General features: G+C 36.6%; 1 protein-coding gene across 1 annotated transcript; it reads right to left on the bottom strand.

Moving 5' to 3' along the window:
* Positions 1-1,048: 1,048 nt before the first annotated feature.
* On the bottom strand, positions 1,049-2,947 carry LOC104227741 (myricetin 7/4'-O-methyltransferase 2-like). Its single transcript, XM_009780048.2, has 2 exons — positions 2,115-2,947; positions 1,049-1,463 (listed from the first exon to the last, which is right to left on the bottom strand). The coding sequence occupies exons 1-2, from the start codon at positions 2,862-2,864 to the stop codon at positions 1,161-1,163; spliced, it is 1,053 nt and encodes a 350-aa protein (XP_009778350.1). The 5' UTR covers positions 2,865-2,947; the 3' UTR covers positions 1,049-1,160.
* Positions 2,948-21,285: the final 18,338 nt, after the last annotated feature.

Below are 21,285 nucleotides of genomic sequence, written 5' to 3'. Positions count from 1 at the left end.
CGGTGAAATGGGGAAGCATCAACACTATCCTCCAAAAAGAAGGGTATATCTGACCAAGCGTAACTTGGTATCGGTCGCAGAAATCAAGGATAACCGGGTCTATCTCCAGGGGAGAGGACTCGGTAGAATTATTGGGACCTAGGGTGAATGGGTAGGTGTACACGTGAAGGAAGCCAGCCTTATAGTCAGTTATATTATCGTTGGGACGGGGAATCTCCACCCCCACTGCCTCGCTCCATCGGCAGTCCTTCCTCACCTTGCTAATATCGGTCATGACGCTAACGTATCGGGACACATGCTCGCACCGGTCTGGTGTAGATGAAGTGGCATCGACATTAAAATCCTCTGACATATCGTACGATCGAGCCCCCTTCCCCGAGGTTCGCCCACGACCCAACAAAGATTCTGAGGGTGGGGAACTCCCGAGGCGAGCAACTAGCATCAGCAGAGTCTAGTATCGTGCCTAGCCGTCCCATCCCCGTGTCTTTACATTTAATGCATTATGTACTATATTGTATTCCCTCTCCTATATAAAGGGAATCCACACTACTTTGTAAGGGGCTGTTGTTGCTCCAACTATTCTACACAAGATCAATAATATCGCTCTCTCTCTCTCTCTCTCTCTCTCTCTCTCTCTCTCTCTCTCTCTCTCTCTCTCTCTCTCTCTCTCTCTTCTCTCTCTCTCTCTCTCTTTCTTCTCTCTAACTTATTCGCTCTTACTCGCTCGAGGCTACCATTTGCATTTATTGCTTTCATATTTGTTCTTCGTTTATTGCTTGGCATTGGCCATAAAGAGCCTTCTTTGATCATATTTTAACTGTTATCCCTTTCCCGGTTACTCCCGACAGCTCGAGCTCGAGCCGCCGGGTATCGACCCCGAGTCCTTCATCGACCCGTCCGAAGCCCGGGCAGCAAGCACCTCGATTTTATTACTGCCCCGTTTTAGCTCGTATCTCATCGTTAAAACTTCATACTTTTAGCATCAACTGCTTTAACAACTAGCATAAAAATAAATCACGTATTTTTAGAGTCCCATTTATAAATTTAATTGTTATTATCATTTTCACGGTAAACAATACTATGCAAAATAAAAAAATAAGCACTAGCAGTAGTAAGATTTAACGTAATAAATTACGATTTGTAGTCAAGACTGCTTCAGGCTAAGGATAGATTTCAATGAGAGATCTTAAGCCAAGAGAGGGAGTTATTTTACATTCAGTGAAACCAGCTTCAGTGAAGAGCTTCTGCCATTCCTTCTTAGTTCTCTCTTTGGCAGCAAAAAGAATCATCATCAGCAAGTCCATGGAATGTTGTGCTCGAACAAACTCGTCGCTTTGCGTCGGATCCTCCATCACAATGTCTATAATTATCACTTTCCCTCCTTTATCCCTACTTGGAATTGACTCTTTGCATTTCTTCAGTATCTTCACACAATCTTCGTCGCTCCAGTCATGCAAAATACACTGTTCAACCATGAATAATTAAACTTGATCAGTAGATCCAGCGGATTCAAGGGGAGAAGGGAAGGAAACAACGTAATGAATGTACAAGATTTAGTTTTTACAAGTTTTCAAAAAGTTTTACAAGAACAGATCCTACCTGAAGATATAAAAGAAGAAATTTATGAACGGCAACATAAAACAAAAGAACGTTCTCAATAACTAATTATAATATACTCCCTCCCATTCACAAAAACTTTACGTAGCAAAGTTTGAATTAACACGGAGTTTAAAAAAAGAAAAAACACTTTTGAAACTTGTGACAGTCTAAAACAAGCCATAAATATTTATTAGACTTTAAAAGCTTCTCATTAAGATACAATGAGAATTTTAAGTTAAATTCTTTCCAAAATCTAGAAATTAAAACTGCTATTTTGTTGGAGTGGACAAAAAGGAAATTGTTACCACATAAATTGGAGGAAAGGGAATACATAATTTTGTTTTAGAGCTATTAGACAAGGAAATAAGCTTCTGAAGTCATATATTGCGACGAGATTCATCTAATTAATGGAACTGACATTGCACAAAAAAACACAAACTGATGGTGAGACATAATTAATGACGAGAAAAGATATAAGAAACATCAAATAACAAAAGGAAGCTACAAATTTTTACCTTGAGTAATATTGCATTAACATGAGGAATCTCATCAAACATACTTCCTCCTACAAACTCCAAGTTCCCACTTCCCTTGAGATCGGCTACAACACGAGGGAGATCAAATACAATGCATTTTATGGTAGGGTTAGCTTTGGCTATGACTGTTGCTACAGTGCCAGTTCCACCTCCTACGTCCACCAACGACTCCAACCCCTCAAATACATGTTTACACTCCTTAACAAAAACATCAGCTATCAATCTTGAATCACTAGCCATTGCATCATTGAAGTCACTTCCTTGTCTTGGTTTTTCCGTGAAATAATCCCAGAAGGATTTGCCATGAGCAGTATGAAAAGCAGTAGGGAAATCATTTTGGAACCAACTACTTAACTCAAACCATGCTTTTTGAAGGAATGGTTCATGGTTGATAAGCAAGAGTGACCTAATATTCAAGGGCTCATTCCTCACAAGAAGGCGACTAGCTGGGGTAAGAGAATAATAGTAATGATCTTTTTCATGTTGATTTAGGAAACCAGAATGAACTAAAAGCCGCAATAAAATTGGCATGGAGGAAACTTTCGAAGGATGGAGGGGAAGTTGAGATAAGAGGTCAGACAAACACATTGGCTTACCATGTTTGTAGAGGACATCAGGGATGCCCAGTTGAACTGCACATCTTACTGCTGAAGAATTTGTGAAGTCGAAAATATGGTTCCAGGTTTGAGCTTGAGCTTGGAGAAGCTCGCTGGAACTCATGACTGACATTTCTAATGAGAATTATATTGTTTTGAGTTGTCATCTAAAGCCACCAATAGCTTGTATATTTGAATACAAGTACTCTCCCCGTCCCAAATCATCTGTCATGTTTCACTTCTCCCGTCCCAAATCATCTGTTATGTTTTACTTCTCGAGAGTCCAATGACATGAAATTTGACTAATATTTTAATATTAATTTTTTCATGGTATTAATATGGGAAGAATTACAAATTATAGTGTACAGTATTATTTTTCGTATGATTTTCCGCTTGACTATTCGTAAAAGTGGATGAGAGAATGCAGGAATATAAATCTCAGTATAAATGGATGATTTCCTATACAAGTTAATCCCGTCACAAGATTGGAGGCAGGAACAGTGCCTAGAGATGATTTCTCTCTGGCTGAGATGTATATTTTTGAAAGGAAAAAATTGTCCTTATACTTGATGTGCTGCTAAGGGCATTTAATGGAAAAAATAAATAAACTATACGATGCTAATCTACTACAATCCTACTATAAACGCGTAATTTGAAATAATTTTCGGATCAATTAAACCCTAATAGATAAGGATGTAATATTTAAAAAGTGCATTATTTTGGTAATTAAATTTCCTTACTGAATTGCATTGAAATATGCTTTCTAGATCCCAATGTGAAATTTGTCCACCGGCATTGAAATACGGTTTCCAGATCAATGACAATTTTTTTAGCTAGCGTTTGGATATAGATTTGGTTGAAACTTGACAAAAGGATTTTTGAAGTTGTGTTAAAAAATAATTTTTGAAAATTGAAGTTGCATTTGAACATGCATTATATATATTTGAAAAAAAGTTTGAAGTTTTGTGAGTGGAAGATAAAATCCCTAAACCTGTTTTTGAAACTTGAAAACATTATTCAATTTTTTTTCCAAAAACTTATCATATTCAATGAAAAAATAATATTTTTTAAAAAATTGAGAAAAACATAAGTAAAATCTATAGTCAAACAAAAGCTAAATTATTTAACTAAATATGTCCTTCAAAATCTCAAGGAAGCTGTAACAGTTTTCAACTAAGCAGACAGCAATGGACATAGACACGTGATGAGAAGATTTTAAGGCCTAAAAATATCATAAATTATATATAGACCAATGAAAATCGTTTTTTGGTGCGAATTTAATAAATTACGAAGATGAAAGCTCAAACTTCAAACTAATCGTACGTTTAAGTTCTAAAATCCACCTCAGACAACCCCTCTACCTAAATTCTGTCGACGCCCTACTATTTTAAACTTTAAAAATGAAAATAGCCCCTGCAACTTGGAAATTATTGACCAGCTCCTTGTACGTATTCATATCTATCTACTATCTTATAATAAGAGAGATTTAGCAGACACTGGACGACATGTCTGCTTAGGATAGGGGGCACTAATGTCTGCTTAGGATAGGGGGCATTAATGTCTTTGACCTCCAATATTTAAGGCCCAAGAAAATGAATACGCTTTTGTGATGTCTGGTGGGCATGTGAAGACCCACAACTTCATCCCAATTTTATGGCACATGGCATATGCCAGTTCTACAAATAACATAGCTTGCTTTTACACAAGAATCTTCAACCACATTGTTTAACCAAAAATCTGAGTCTTTGGTCAAAGCTAGAAAGAAATTCGGGTTACTGATAATCAGGAGATGAAAATAAAATATTTTTGAGAATGATGATAAAACAGTAAATAGTTTTGTATTTCAGTAACATCTCAATAGTATTTCGTGTCCTTATAGATGTTGAGTCTTTCCCCTTTTATAGTTGATTCTAGGAGAAGGTATAATGCCTTTGTCTTAATGAGGCAATTATTAGCAATAAATGATATTTAAAAGAAACGTTACACAATCATTTCTATTTAATTCAAATTCTCTAACGTATTTGACATTTAATGCTGTATTTAGACTCTTTTACGTCATCAGATTCGTGTCTTCAACTTCTTCTTATCTTTGATCTTTAAACGACTCGAATAGGCACGAGACTCGTACCTATTTTAGTAACGGTCCACACCTATGTTGCCTTCTTTTCCCCCTATCTGTTGTCGCCCGTGCCTCTTGGCTATTTATTGCGTTTTGACATTTTGACCAGTCCACGTGTCATGACACGTCATCTTCAATGTTCAGACTCAGTTTTTTCCCAATACAGATAGTCCCCCCACTTTCCATTTATTTATCCATTAAATATTTGGGAAGTGGACCTTCACAAAAAGGGAATTTTTTGTTGTAATCAATGCTATGACAGTACTGACGCCCCAGTTGTCTTTTCTATTTAATGCTCTGCACACGTGTCACCTTCCGATTGGTTTTGTAATTCTGCAACCTTTTTCCAAGGTTTATTCATCCCTTATATTCACGAAGTGATAGTTGCCTTTATTATAGGCTTTCCATCATTACACTTCTTTGCTTGACGGTTGCTATTATATACATATATATCCTTTTTCCCTTTGTCCTTTTCTTCATAAACCCTTAACAGATCCTTTACTACTCCTTTCTCCTTGAGTTCATCCTTTTCTCTGCAATGGCATCTCCGAATCCTAACCCTAAAAGAATCCCAATTCTTGATAGCTTCCCCAATGCCCCTGTAAGACATAGAAGAGGAAGAGGAGGCAGGCTTCGTAGCCTAAGATCCGTTCGTGGTGGTGCCTCTGGTTCTGTCATGCCTTCTTCTAGCTCCGGTACTATTTCCAGAGGTTCTATCACTAAGAAATCTTCCTCTAAAGGTAAAGAACTTCCTGAGCCTCTTCAAGAGCCTTTAGTTGAGGAAATAGTACCCAACGACCTATCTTTTGAGAATGATAGGAAATCTCTTCGTGAGCAAGTTGTCAATTTAGAGAAAGCTGACACTTTTCCTTCTTTAATCACTGAACCTTTGGTTTCTATTGTTCGAAAAGATTGCAACTGGAGAAGTGATTTTCGTATAGTAATCCCTAATCCAAATCAAAGAATATCTTCTTTTAGGATTGGATTTTCTTTTGTTTATACTTACCCCTTCACTTTGGGATTTATTCCTGCTATTGACCCAGTCATACTTGATTTCTGTCGTTTTTTCAAAATTTGTTTGGGACAAATTGGTCCCCTTGTATGGAGAATGGTGGCTTGTTTGAGGTATTTATCTGTTAAAGCCGGTGTTGATTTTTCCTTTCCCCACCTTATTCATCTTTACCACCCCAAGTTATTTCGCAATGGAGTTTTTACTCTAACTGCAAGAAGTAAAAGGGTCTTAGTAAGCCCTGAAGATGACAAGGACCACGGGTGGTACACTCGTTATGTTGCGGTACGCACAGTTGATTTGGTGGGTGAAACAAATATCCCCTTCCCTGAGAAGTGGAACTTTGCTCGTAAGTTTTTTTTTACTTACCGTTCTTACCTCTTAAGAATTTAAACTTCTTTTCTAATTTCATCCTTTTTTGCTTTTCTATAGCAACCATGGGAGATGTGGAACCCGTTCCTAATTTCCGTGGTTGGGTAGATTTAATCATGAAAGTCGTGCCTATGGAGGCGAGAACGTGGAAATCCATTTCCAATTTACATGGTTGGAAAGTGAAGACTCACGGTATGCATCTCTTTATCATTTTTCGTATGACAAGTTCTTTATTTTTTCTAACTTCTTTTTTTTAAAATCCTTCTTTTTGTCAGGATTTGCTATTCGAGGAATGACAACCGAAGTGGCTACTGCCCTTCGAGCCTCTTCTGGTACTTCTCTTTCTGTAGAGAGAACACAAGCTAAGCTGTCAAAGAGGAAAGTTGTAGAAGAAGATTCTGAGGACGATGAAGACGAAGACACCTCTTTGATAGCTAGACCAAGAGCCAGGAGACGCATAGTTTCCGAGAATAAAGTTGAACTTACCCCTGTCTGTGCCTCTCTTACTGAACCTGTTCACATTCCCTCTGAAGATGAAACCACTCCGAGGGACAACAACGAATCTATTCATCGTCTCTTCGTTGGTGGTTTTGAAAGTGGAGAACTAGGTCTAGTTTTAGATGAAGTTCCTCTTTCTTCCTCTGTTCCCATTCCTTCTTTTCCTGCTTCTTTACCTACTTCTGCTCCCTTACCTGCTTCGAGTCCTATGACTCCTGTTATTTTCACTTCTTCTACCACTATTCATTGTATAGCTCCCCCTTCCTTTGTTCAATATGCAGAGGAGGGTTCTAGTAGAAGAAGCTTGGCTATGATGAGCATTACGCTTGAAGTTCCTGCTAACAACAGCCTTTTAAGGAAGTCTGGTGGAGCAGATGACTGGCTTAGGCCTTTGATTGGAGATATTAAGAAGAAGAAGATGGACAGCCATAGTTGCTTAACTTTGATGAATGACATTGTTCATTCTACTTTGAAGGTATTCTTCCTTTACTTACTAACAAGTTTTTTTAAAAAAATTTCTTATTTCTATGAATTGTCACTGCAGGCTAACTTCATTGGTACAGAATTGATGGGAAGAATTTCCCTTCTGGAAAAGAAAGCCCGTGAGTCTGAAAAGTCTATCCACGAGGCTGAGGAAATAGCCAGGGGAGCACAGCTAGAAGCAGCCAATTGGAAAGAGCAGTTTGAGAATGCTCAGGGAACTATAGAAGAATTGCTAGAGAGTAGAAATCTCCTGGAGCAACAAAAGCGAGGTCTGACTTCTGAGCTAGCAGTTACCAAGGCTTCTTCAAGCCAATTTGAGAAAGATAAGGAGCGCCTTGAGTGTTCATTTTCAGAACAACTATCAAATTGTAGTGAAGAGATCAGAGAACTTAAGGTACTCTTGGCCAAGAAAGAAGAGTATGCAGGGGAGTTAGTGCAAAGCTTGACTCAAGCTCAAGCTGATTTAAAAATCTCTTCTGATAAGGTACGTACCTTAGAGAGTTCTCATGCCTCCCTTGAAGCATCCTTTGAATCCTCTTTAGCTGAAAATCAAGTGTTAAAGAATGATCTTGCTATGTGAGAAAGGGAGTATGAACTTCTTGAGGAGAATTTTAATATAGAGGTGAGTTGGGCTTTTCTAAACTCTCGTCGTGATGCTTTAATGAAGGCCAGTCAAGAAAACTTTGATTTAAACTCAGAGTTGGCCAAAGTTTTAGAGACCATTGAGAGAACCCAACAACCACTTGACTTTCCCTCTCCGTCAATTGAAGCTCCCGTGGCTGAAGAACCTTTAAATGAAGAAGCCGTTGCTATGGCAGTTGAAGCTGAAAATGTTGCAATTCCAGCTTCAGAGGGTGAAACTTCTATGACTCAGTCTATGGAAGTTGAAGCTTCCGTGACTCTTGCTTCCCTCGTTGATCCTAACATTTCAAGCTCAGCTGAAACCGTTCCTGTTGCTTCTTCTTCAGAAGTTACCACCGTGCCTGTGGCTGAAAGTGAAATTAATATTGCAACTTCTGATGTGCTAACCCCTTCAATTGGATGATGGTTTTATCCCTTAGTTTTTAAGGGATTTTTTGGTGAAAGTCCCCAGTTATCATAATGGGGCACTTGTATAAACTTTTATTGACTAAGTTTCTACTTAGTCTTTTTAATTATATTAAGAAGTTTTGTTAGTACTTCAATGTGTTCTATTCTTGCCTTTTCCTTACTTATTTAGGACTTATAGAATAGTTTAGCATTTTTATCCTTTGAAAATGCTTTATGATTCTTCTCATGACTTATTAACATGAGGTTTATAAAAGAGGGCCCTTTTATTTTATCGACACTTAATGAAGAAGACGTCTCAACTTCACAATGGTGTTATAATACGATGAAAGAAATAGGAATACACATGTTTTGTATGAAACAACTTTGACAAGTTTTATTCATGAACTTTAACAAGTTTTTTTTTGACTATTACATGTATTAAAATTTATCTATGACTTTCTCATAACTGTTTTTCTTGTAACAGATTTTTACATAATATAAAATAAACAAGGTTTTTCTTCATAACCTGTTTTAGTACATAGCCAAGACCCTATCTTTATATATTAAGAAGGATTTGAGAGGTGACTTCGTTTATGAGTTTGAGAGATGACTCTGTTGTTCTCATGGGAAAAACATTATGATGAATGTCTTGTGTTTGTTGAACACGATGATGAATGCTGAAGACTTCGTAACTTTTTCTCAACACTTGTCTCTTTGTGGCCGACTTTTGTTCGATATTCGTATCTGTTTATCTACACATATCTGTGTATAATATGTAGTCCCCCAAGTGTTTGAGCGTTGAAGTATGAAGCCTCGAGCACTTGTTTATTTCTTTCTATTTGATCCTTTTCCTGAAACAGAAAAAAGATACGGGACTCGGAGGTGTGATTATAGATGAAGACTGCCTAACTCGTGTGTATTTCCATCAGATTAATTGTAACCCTGGGCTAGGAATTTTAGAACACTCCATTTTGCCTTGCAGGTCGTGACTCATCATTTGGCACGAGTTAGGGTTTTTGCCTAGCATCTAAAATCGTTAGTAAAACCTTAATAATTCAAAAGAAAATTTTTTAACATGGCGATACCTGACTGTGGGTACTTTCTCAGAAGTAATACCTCTTTAAATGGACGATATTCCAATGTGAGGGTAAAACTTTGCCGTCCATTGTCTCCAACTCATATGCTCCTTTTCCCGCAATGTCACGAACTTTGTATGGTCCTTCCCACGTTGGACTTAGCTTTCCTGAATTAGCAGCCTTTGCAGATTGGAACACCTTTTTAAGCACGAAGTCCCCAATTTTGAAAACTCTGAGGCGTGCTTTCCTATTGTAATATAGTTCAATTACTTGCTTTTGTGCTGCCATTCTTATCAATGCAGCTTCTCTTCTTCCTTCAAGCAAATCAAGGTTGACCCGCATCTCTTCATCATTAGATTCCTCCGTTGCCCGAACGTACCGTGTGCTTGGTTCACCTATTTTAACTGGAATTAAGGCTTCCGCACCATAAACCATTGAAAATGGTGCTTCTCCAGTGCTTGTTTTTGTCGTTGTACGATAAGCCCATAATACTCCAGGTAATACCTCAGGCCAATTACCTTTTGATTCCTATAATCTCTTCTTCAAGTTGTTGATAATGACTTTGTTAGTGGATTCCGCTTGTCCATTACCCACTGGATGGTATGGCGTAGACGTTATCCTTTTAATCTGCCAACTTTGAAGAAATTCTGTGATTTGAGCTCTTATGAATTGTGGTCCATTGTCACACACGATCTCCTTTGGTGCTCCAAAATGGCATATTATATTTCGCCATATGAAGTCTTTAACTTCCTTCTTTCGTACCTATTTAAATGCTCCTGCTTCTACCCATTTAGTGAAATAATCCGTGAGTATAAGTAGAAACTTTACCTGACCTTTTGCTTGTAGAAGTGGACCTACGATATCCATTCCCCATTTCATAAAGGGTCACGGGGCTATAACAGGGTGTAGTAACTCAGCTGGTCTGTGCATATTATTGCCGTATCTTTGTCATTTATCACATTTGGACATGAAACTGTTTGCCTCTTCTTCCATCTTAGGCCAATAATATCCTGCTCGAATCAATGTTCTTACCAGCGACCTTCCCCCTGCGTGATTTCCACAATGTCCTTCGTGCACTTCCCTCATCACATATTCTGTTTGAGAGGGTCCGAGACACCGTGCTAGTGGTCCACCGAACATCTTTCGATAAAGATTTCCTTGATAAAAACAATATCGAGCGACTTTTTTGCAAAGCGCGTGAGCCTTCCCTTTGTCAATAGGCACGGTTCCGTGCTGTGAAAAAACAATAATTTCGTTTCTCCAATCACATGTTAGATGATTAAAATTTACCTTATTCTTATCGGGTTCGAGAACGGAATGAAATAAATGTATGACTGAAGCATTTGCGTCGTTTGCTACGTCAGCTGCAGATGCGAGATTAGCCAAAACATCTGCCTCCACATTCTCATCTCTTGGGATCTGCATTACCTTCCAAGTTTGGAATTGCTTAATTAGATCCCGTACCTTTTCGAGATATTCTTGCATTCGAGTTTCCCTGGCTATATAAGTCCCCAGCATTTGATTGACCACGAGTTGAGAATCACTCTTGATTATAATTTGTGTTATGCCGAGTTCTCTTGCCAATTCCAAACCTGCAATTACAACTTCGTACTCTGCTTCATTGTTAGTTATAGAATGACATTTTATAGCTTGCCTAATAATTTCACCCGTAGGTGGTATGAGAACTATACCCAGACCTGCTCCTTTTATATTAGATGAACCATCAGTGAATAAAACCCAAGTCCCCGGGTTTGCACCATTAAAAACTTGTAATTCTTTTTCTGCTTCTAAATGCATCCCCTGACTAAAATCAGCCACGAAATCAGCTAGTACTTGAGATTTTATAGCGGTCCTGGGTTGATAAATGATTTCGTATTCACTTAGTTCTATAGCCCATTTTGCTAATCTTCCTGACAGTTCGTGTTTATGCAAAATATTTTGAAGCGAAAAAGCAGTAACTACAATAATGGGATGACTTTGAAAATAAGGTCTTAATTTTCTAGATGTCATGATCAAAGCTAATGCTAACTTTTCTAGCTGTGGGTATCGTGTCTCAGCATCTAATAAGGACTTACTTACATAATAAATAGGAGATTGTTTACCTTGGTCCTCACGGACTAAAACAACACTTACCGCAACTTCAGATACAACCAGATAGATGAGAAGCTTTTCTCCCACCTTTGGTTTTGCCAATAACGGTGGTTTTGACAAATAAGCTTTCAAATTTCTAAGGGCTTGTTGACAATCTTCATTCCATTCAAAATGATCTTGCTTTTTGAGTGCAGAGAAAAACTTAAAACACTTTTCTGAGGATTTGGAAATAAATCTCCCCAAAGCTGCAATTCTTCCCGTTAATCTTTGAACTTCCTTTTTATTAGTAAGGATATCAGGGATTTCTTCTATTGCTTTGATCTGAGAAGGATTTACCTCAATACCACGGTTAGAAATAAGAAAACCCAAAAACTTACCTGATGCAACTCCAAATGCACATTTTTCTGGGTTGAGTTTCATATTAAATTTTCGCAAAATTTCAAATGTAACAGATAGATGAGAAATATGATCATGAGACTGCTGGGTTTTGACGAGCATATCGTCTATATATACCTCCATTGTCTTTCCTAAAAATTTTTGGAACATTTTGGTGACCAACCTTTGATAGGTTGCCCCAGCATTTTTGAGACCAAAGGGCATTACTTTATCACAGTAAGTCCCCCTGTCTGTAATGAAAGAAGTTTTTTCTTCATCACTAGGGTCCATTTTAATTTGGTTGTACCCTGAATATGCATCTAAAAAACTTAGAAGTTCATGTCCTGCAGTTGCATCAATTAACTGATCTATATGTGGTAAAGGAAAAGAATTTTTTGGACAAGCTTTATTAAGATCTGTATAATCTACACAGACTCACCACTTACCATTTTTCTTAGGTACAACAACTGTGTTGGCTAACCAATTGGGGTACTTTACCTCGCGGATTGACCCAATTTTTAATAGCTTTTGGACCTCATCTTGAATCACCTGGTTTTTGAAAGCCCCTTGCTTTCTTTTCTTTTGCTTTATTGGTATAAAGGATGGATCTTCATTTAATTTGTGAGTCATCACATCCGGTGGTATCCCTGTCATGTCAGCATGGGACCAAGCAAAACAGTCCACGTTAGCTTTTAAAAATTTAATCAACATACCTCGCATATCTGAGCTTAAATTGGCTCCAATGTAAACCTTCCGTTCAGGCCACTGTTCGAATAATATCACAACTTCGAGTTCTTCAATTGTTGTTTTGATATTTTCATTCTCTTCAGGTTCTTGAATTGTATCAGGTCTCGAGTCTAAATCCGTCTTTTCTTGTTCAACTGAGGTTTGATCCTTGAATCCTTCAACTGTTTCCTGTAATTGATATTTTTCTTTATTTACAGTGCTCGTACCTGTTACAGCGTTGATACTCCTAGCTGTCTGCTGATCCCCACAAATTTGGCAAATTCCCCATGGTGATGGGAATTTAATAACTTGATGTAGAGTTGATGGGACATCATCCATATCATGTATCCACGGTCTCTCCATGATCATATTGTAAGCCATTTCCATATCTACCACCTGAAATTTAGTTTCTTTAACAACACCTGCAGCAAAGGTTGTTAGAATTATCTCTCCTTTTGTTACCACACTTGAATTGTCGAAGCCTGACAAGGTATGCGCCTTGGGTATCATTTTGTCTTCAGCTTGCATTTCACGCAATACCCTTAGTAGTATAATATTTACGGAACTCCCTGGATTAATCAAAACTCATTTTACATTAGTATCATGTACAAGTAAAGATATTACCAGTGCGTCATTATGCGGAGTTATCACTCCTTCGGTATCTGCATCATCGAATGAAATACTTTCATTTTCTAAAACCTGCCGTACCCGTTTCCCGTGTGTAATTGTTACTTTAGAAACCTCGTTAGAGGCTGTGTAGGTTATGCCGTGAATATCTTCTCCCCCACTTATCACATTCACTGTTCTCTTGGGTGAAAGAGGCTTTGGTGGCTCTTGCCTATTTTTCATATAGGCTTGTTTACCTTTTTCACTAAATAACTCAGTGAGGTACCCTTGCTTCAATAGATGGTCCACTTCACTCTGCAAGAATCTACATTCTAAAGTTTTGTGCCCGTGATCATTGTGGAATTCGCACCAATGATCTGGATTGCGTCTATTTGGATTTGACCGCATCTCTTTTGGCCACCGCACCTTATCCCCCATACTTCTCAAAACATCCACGAGCTCGGAGGTAGTGACATTAAAGTTATATCCGCCGAACCGTGCCTTTAAACTCCTGTCATCATCTCGTGACTCTTGTCTGTTCCGATCATTTCTGAATTTCGATGAAGAACCAGAGTCCCTATTCCTCGATTTTTGATCATATTGCTGGCTATCTTATTTTGACCGTGGGTCTTTTCCTATAGGTCCCATATATGGATCGTACCTATTTTTACCTGATCTTTTTTCGGTTTCTAATCTTACGGAACCACCCCTTTCTTCATGATGAAACTTAGGTACGGTATCTTCTTCGATTCGCAGCTTCGTACTATACCTGTTGTAAACATCATTCCACGTGGTTGCAGGGAATTCTCGAAGGCTTTCTTTGAGTCTTCTCGTGGCTTCAGAACTTTTGTCATTTAAATTACTTGCAAAAGCTATTGCAGCCCAGTTGTCAGGCACACGGGGTAGAGTCATTCTTTCACGCTGGAATCTATCAACAAAGTCTCTGAGCAACTCTGAATCTCCTTGTTTGATTTTGAAAATATCTTCCATTCTTTTCTCAACCTTTTGTGCTCCCGAATGTGCTTTAATAAAAGAATCTGCAAGCTCAGCAAAAGAATTTATAGAATTTTCAGATAAAAGAGAATACCAGGTTAATGCACCCTTGGTGAGTGTTTCTCCAAATTTCTTGACCAGTACTGATTCAATTTCTTGTTTGGTCAAGTCGTTGCCTTTTACGCCTGTTGTAAATGCAGTCACGTGGTCACGTGGGTCTGTAGTACCATCATATTTCGGGATGTCAGGCATTTTGAATTTTTTCGGAATTGGAAGGGGAGCAACACTTGGCTTCCAAGGTTGTTGTGAGTATTTGTCCATGTCAACTCCTTTTATTACAGGCAGAACTTCAGGGATTTGCTCAATACGTTCATTTTGTTCCTTAATCTAATTCTGCAAGGTTAGTACTAAATTTTGCAAATAGGAATTATTTGAATTACCTGGCTCCCCTTCCTATGGTTCACTGGTGGTTCCTCCATTTTCAGAATTAACAAGACTAGAACGGGGATTCTCCAATGTATTATTATTAGGAGTTGGTGTGGGTGGTGCAGCAGGCAATCGACTAACTAGAGCCTGGAGAGCTTTGCCGACCTGTGCATCAATTAGCTTTTGTAAAGCTTCATTTGTACCACCTTCAAAGTGTTCAGATTGTTCATGTTGATCAGCACGAGATTCAGGAGTGCCTTCACGAGATTGACGTGATGAATTTTGAGGAGAGGGAACCACTTCAATGTTATGTAAATCTCCTTGATTTTGATGGATTTAATTTTCAGGGTTTCCCAAAGTGTTTTTATTGTTATTGTTGGTGTTGTTGTTTGACATGGTGATAACAATGGACAAGATGTAGCTTAAAAGAAAAGATTATCAGATTCCCGGTAACGGAACCAATTTGTTTAACCAAAAATTTGAGTCTTTGGTCAAAGCTAGAAAGAAATTCGGGTTACTGATAATCAGGAGACGAAAATAAAATATTTTTGAGAATGATGGTAAAGCAGTAAATAGTTTTGTATTTCAGTAAGATCTCAATAATATTTCGTGTCCTTACAGATGTTGAGTCTTTCCCCTTTTATAGTTGACTCTAGGAGAAGGTATAATGTCTTTGTCTTAATGAGGCAATTATGAGCAATAAATGATATTTAAAAGAAACGTTACACAACCATTTCTATTTAATTCAGATTCTCTAACGTATTTGACATTTAATGCTGTATTTAGACTCTTTTATGTCATCAGATTCGTGTCTTCAACTTCTTCTGATCTTTGATCTTTAAACGACTCGAATAGGTACGAGACTCGTACCTATTTTAGTAATGGTCCACACCTATGTTGCTTTCTTTTTCCCCTATCTGTTGTCGCCCGTGCCTCTTGGCTATTTATTGCGTTTTGACCTTTTGACCAGTCCACGTGTCATGACACGTCATCTTCAATATTCAGACTCAGTTTTTTCCCAATACACACATGCTCTCCCTCTTTTTCTTTATAATTTTTTTTAAAGAAAAATATTTGACACTAAAATTAATAAAGTATTTAATAAAATTAACAAAATCAGGAAACATAAGCCACATTTAATGAGAGATTGGAAGTTTGGAGACAGACGCTTGAGTCTAAGGGTTTCAAGCTAAGCAGAACGAAGACAAAATACCTTGAGTGTAAGTTCAGCGCCGAGCCGGAGAAAGTGGACGTGGATGTGAGGCTTGAGTCACAGGTTATCCCAAGTAGAGGCAGCTTCAAGTACCTTGGTTCGGTTATCCACGGGGGAGGAGATCGACGAGGATGTCACACACCGTATTGAGGTAGGATGGATGAAGTGGAGGTTAGCATCTGGAGTCTTGTGCGACAAGAGAGTGCCAACGCTACTCAAATGTAAGTTCTATAAAGCGGTGGTTAGACCGACCATGATGTATGGGGCTGAGTGTTGGCCTGTTAAGAACTCACATATTCAAAAGATAAAAGTAGCAGAAATGAGGATGTTGAGGTGGATGTGCGGGCACACTAGGATGGATAAGATTAGGAATAATGATATTCAGGAGAAGGTGCACGTGACTCCCATTGATGAGAAGATGCGGGAAGCGAGGCTCAGATGGTTCGGGCATGTTCAGAGGAGAAGCCCAGATGCTCCAGTAAGAAGGTGTGAGCGGCTGATTGTGGAAGGCACAATAAGAGGTAGAGGACGGCCTAACACTACAAGAAAATCACGTATTACATGGAGATTTTTCTGGGATTACACAGAAAAATTCGCAGGAAACTTAGTTTCCTGCAAATTTTCCTTCCAAAAAAGATTTGATGGAAAAACCTTCGTGGGTAATTATTACCTGCGAAATTTATAAATCCACAGGTAACGTACCTGGGGATTAAATTACCTGGGATTTTAAATCTGCATGTAAATTACTTGCGGATTTTTTCGTGGAAAATTCTAAAAATTCACATGAAACTTTTGGTAAAATTTTTATGAAAGTGAGTTTTCGCGAATTTTCATAGGGAAATATCTACAAGAACCCCATGAAAATTCCAAATAAATATTTAGAACCTTTAGACAATAAAATAAATTGTTGTCGTAGTATTTTATTATTCAAATTAATTTTTATTTAACGCAACTCCTCACATATTATATGTTTTGTATACGAACCCCACACAGGCACCACAATATTATTTTATTTTTAGTAATTACTAACAACTATAATTTATTATTAACTATTAATTAGTTTTCTAATTATATGCAAACACTCCTCCTTTATCAATATGCCAGAGGCTTCTAGTAGCGAAGCTCGCGGCAGCGGGCGAATGTGTTGAGCTTATAAAGTGGAGAATCTATCTCTCTTGGCCGATGTGGGACTAGGCTGTCCAAGTCTCTCCCAACTTGCTACAATTTTAATGTTTCCTTCTTATATATTTTTGTTGTTTTGAAAAAAGATGCATTAATTATATTACTTTTAATCTAAAAATATTCTTAGTTACTATTTATATTCCTGGAATACCACATTAATTTCCCTTTTATATATAAAAAATATATTAATTACTGAGAATTATTACACATGAAAATTAGTAAGAACTGTTTCGTTAATCCTATATATGCAAGATTAATTTATTTTAATAATATACAAAGTTAATCAAATGTAGAAAATAGAATTATACGATCACTTGATATTAAGTTTCAATACTAAGAGGTGACATCTACAACTAATTCCATTTTATACATATTATAATTAAATTTTATCATTTTAAAAAATAGAATTATATGATCACTTGATATTAAGTTTCAATACTGACAAGTGACACCTACAACTAATATTATTTTATACATATTATAATTAAATTTTATCATTTAAAAAATAAAATTATATGATCACTTGATATTAAGTTTCAATACTGACATCTACAACTAATATCATTTTATACATATTATAATTAATTTTTTTCATTTTAAATACATGTGAGAAATTGGCATACATACTATAAAAAGTTAATTAAAGTTAGTTATATTTTTTATAAATGTAACATAAATTTTTTATACTTAGAAATTAAACTTAAATTGTGCACTTATGCACAATTTAGTATATTTTCTGATAATATTAGCCGAAGATGCTAGATATAGTCGTATCTTAGTTTTGTTATATCCTTTTATATCAATCATATTAAAATTTAATTCTTAAAATAACTAAATTTATGAAAATTATTTGTTATTGAATTTGTTCAAAAAAGGTAATGATTGACTGTATTATGCTAAATGACTTGTAATGTTCAATCCGAACATATATACAACATTAGTTTCATCATTCTAACTATACATCGGAAAAAATAAGATATGTAAGATAGAAAGTTAATAATATATATATATATATATATGTGTGTGTGTGTGTTTGTGTGTGTGTATCCCCAAGAAATAATCCCCAGCTAAAATCGCAATAACAAATCCCCAGGTATTTTCCTAAGTAATATAATTCCCATGTAAATCCCCAAGAAATAATCCCTAACAAAATCCGCAAGTAACATTACTTAGGGAACTTCCTACGAAATCACAAAGGAAATAATTTTTTATATTTTTCATTATTTACCTGCTAAATTACCCACTAAGATGATTCTTGGGGATTATTTCCCAAATGAATCTCTAGGTAGTATTTTGGCGCTAAATGGCGCCAAATTTATTTGCGAATTTACCTGAAAAAATCAAATTGACAGGTAAATATTCTAGAAACTAGGAATCACTAGATTTTCGCATGAAAATTTGCAGGAATTATCTGCGGAAAAAATTCCTAGGCAAAATCCCCATGTAATTTAAGGTTTTCTTGTAGTGTAAGAAGTATTGGAGAGAGGTGATTAGATAGGATATGACGAGACTTCAGGTTTTCGAGGACATGATACTTGATAAGAAGTTGTGGAGGTCGAGTGTTACGGTTGTAGGATAGGAGGTTGTTGAGTCTTGCGTTACTTTGTGTCTTTGTGAGCCTAGTCCGGTAGGGTTTTGTCTAAGATAGCTAGGGGTTATGTCATTTCTTAATATTTTCTATTTTCGATGCAGGTTCCACTTACTAGCCATCGTTTTTGCTTTGCATTTTTTCTTTTGCATTTTATGTTCCTATTTTTCATATGATCTCCGTGATGAATCTAATATTCTCTCCTTTTGTCTTTTTATTATCTTGAGCCGAGGGTCTTTCGGAAACAGCCTCTCTACCCCTTCGGGGTAAGGGTAAGGTCTGCGTACACACTACTCTCTCCAGACCTCACTTGTGGGATTCTACTGGATTGTTGTTATAGGCCACATAACTTGCAATTCAAATATATTTTCTAACTGTGTGATTCACTTTACAAAATAATTATATAAATTTGGAAGTGTTTGGAGATAGATATACCGATTTAAACTGTATAAAGAAGTTTGCCTTAATTTTTTGCGCAAAATATTAACTATTGCAAACAAGTAACTAAATGTATTCTATACCACAAATTATTTGCAAGACCAATCTTTAAATATTACTATGCCATTTAAATTTGTATGCCAAATCTTTAAGTATTTGTATGGATTTCTAACCATTAAATCTTCATAATAATTTTGAATATTAGCTAAAAACTTCTAGGTGCATTTATTAATATATAGTTTTAATTTAGGCACTTAATATGAAAATTCTATAAAAAGAAAGCGTGGAACTAGCACTTCTTTAGAAAAACTATTTTCTGTATTTTCATTTTGTTTTAATCTGCTTCTTTCTAAGTATTTCTTAATAACAATTTACGAGTTCATAATATATATAAAAAAATTATTATGAGTAGGAAATGAAGCAAAACTCCTATCACATTTTTATTTCTTTTTTAGCTTTCATTTGGGTTTAACATTTGCATTTAACTTTTATGCTAATATGACATTATGTTATACTATAATTTAATATGTTAGAATTATATTTTGTGATTTTGGAATATTTGAAAATGAAGCTTAAAATACGAATTTTATTATAATAAAAAACACATGATAAAGGATAGCATTTAGGCTGAGCTACGTTCATACAATAAAACTATAAATTTATGAAATTTAATTGTGACAAATAGTGATCTTATCGGTTGTTTTGTCTCAAAACCAAACAAGGAAAGGAGGTTGTCGTAGACAACTAAATTAATGATAATGAAATAAGATATCTAGAGAGACGGGGACTCCGAGGCCTGCGGATGCCAGTAGGTATACCTTGAAGTCTCCGCAGTAGAATCTCGACTAATGCCCGGGCTGGTAAGAAGTATTTGGATCTGCACAAAAAAATATGCAGAAGAGTAGTATGAGTACACCACAACGGTATCCAGTAAGTGCCAAGTCTAACCTCGGTGAAATAGGAACGAGGTTAGGTCAGGGCCCTACTGAAAATAAATGAAAGACTGAACAATTGTAGACAATGTAATAAAAACAGTAATGAAATTGAGACAACGAATAGCATAACAAAATTAGCTACACAGAACTAAGCAAATAGTGTAACACAGAGAAAGACAATTAATAATATGCTAAGGAAAAAACAGTCAAAGACAAGTACAAAAGAATGTGAGCAAAAATTACTACCGAGGTACCGCCTCATAGTCTTAAATCACAAAAATAAATCACAATCTTTCCTTATACCACCGCGGGAGCCTTTACATTTAGTTTTGAAAATTATTTTTTCTGAAATAGCATCCCGCGTTTTAGCCCACCATATCACACCGCATGGTTTTTAGTAGTTCCCTACTAGCTAGGCATATCAAGCCCACCTTATCTCACCGCATGCATTTCAACACCCAGACCTTATACCACGACATGCGTATCAATATCACAAAGTATCACAAACCGCACCTCAATTGCCCAATATCACAATTTGCCAGAGAAGCCAAACAATAAAAGAATATCACAATAAGGAGCCCACAACTCAACCACAATGTACACAAAGTCTCAACAAATACCAACCAGAAGAATGACTCAATAGAATGATATTTAGCGAGTTAACACTTTGCCTTAGTAGGAATCACAACCTTTGCAACTCAATACCAATTTCAACAACAAGATATGGTAAAGAATTCAACCTTTAAATAATGAATACGGAATAAGAGAAACACGAATTTCAACTAAACATGTAGATCAATTAGCAAGTAAGAGATAAGACAAGTAGACATGTAAAATTAGACTAAAATGATGACTATAATATGTTAAGGTAACTCAATTAAGACATGAAAGTAATTTACATAGCTAAAAACCAGTAATTACCATATTTAGCCCGTGTACACACTCATCACCTTGCGTACACGGTTCTTACACATCAAAATTATCACGAGCAACATCAATCCTAAGGGAAAATTTTCCAACATAAAGTTAGGCAAGCCACTTACCACAACCACGCTAAATCAATCCACTAGAAGGCCCTTTCCTTGATATTCCAACTTCGAACGACTCGAATCTAGCCAAAATCTATAGGAAACTAATTCAAACAATGAAATTACGATCTTTTCAAAGAATTAAAAAATCGACCAAAAAAGTCAACCCGGGCCCGCATCTCAAAATCGGTCTAAAGTTGTAAAATCCGAATACCCATTCGATATCGAGTCAAACTATACAAGAATTTCCCAAATTCGACCTCAGTTTGCCTTTCAAATCTCAAAAATTTAGCCTAAGGAATTTCTACCAGTTTTCATCAATTTCCAACTCCAAAATACTAATTCAATGATGAAACCATCAATAGAT

Source organism: Nicotiana sylvestris, chromosome 5 (assembly GCF_000393655.2).
Source record: "Nicotiana sylvestris chromosome 5, ASM39365v2, whole genome shotgun sequence".
NCBI lineage: Eukaryota > Viridiplantae > Streptophyta > Magnoliopsida > Solanales > Solanaceae > Nicotiana > Nicotiana sylvestris.
The sequence above is the reverse complement of the archived record's forward strand: the minus strand, read 5'-3'. Positions and strand labels throughout refer to the sequence as shown.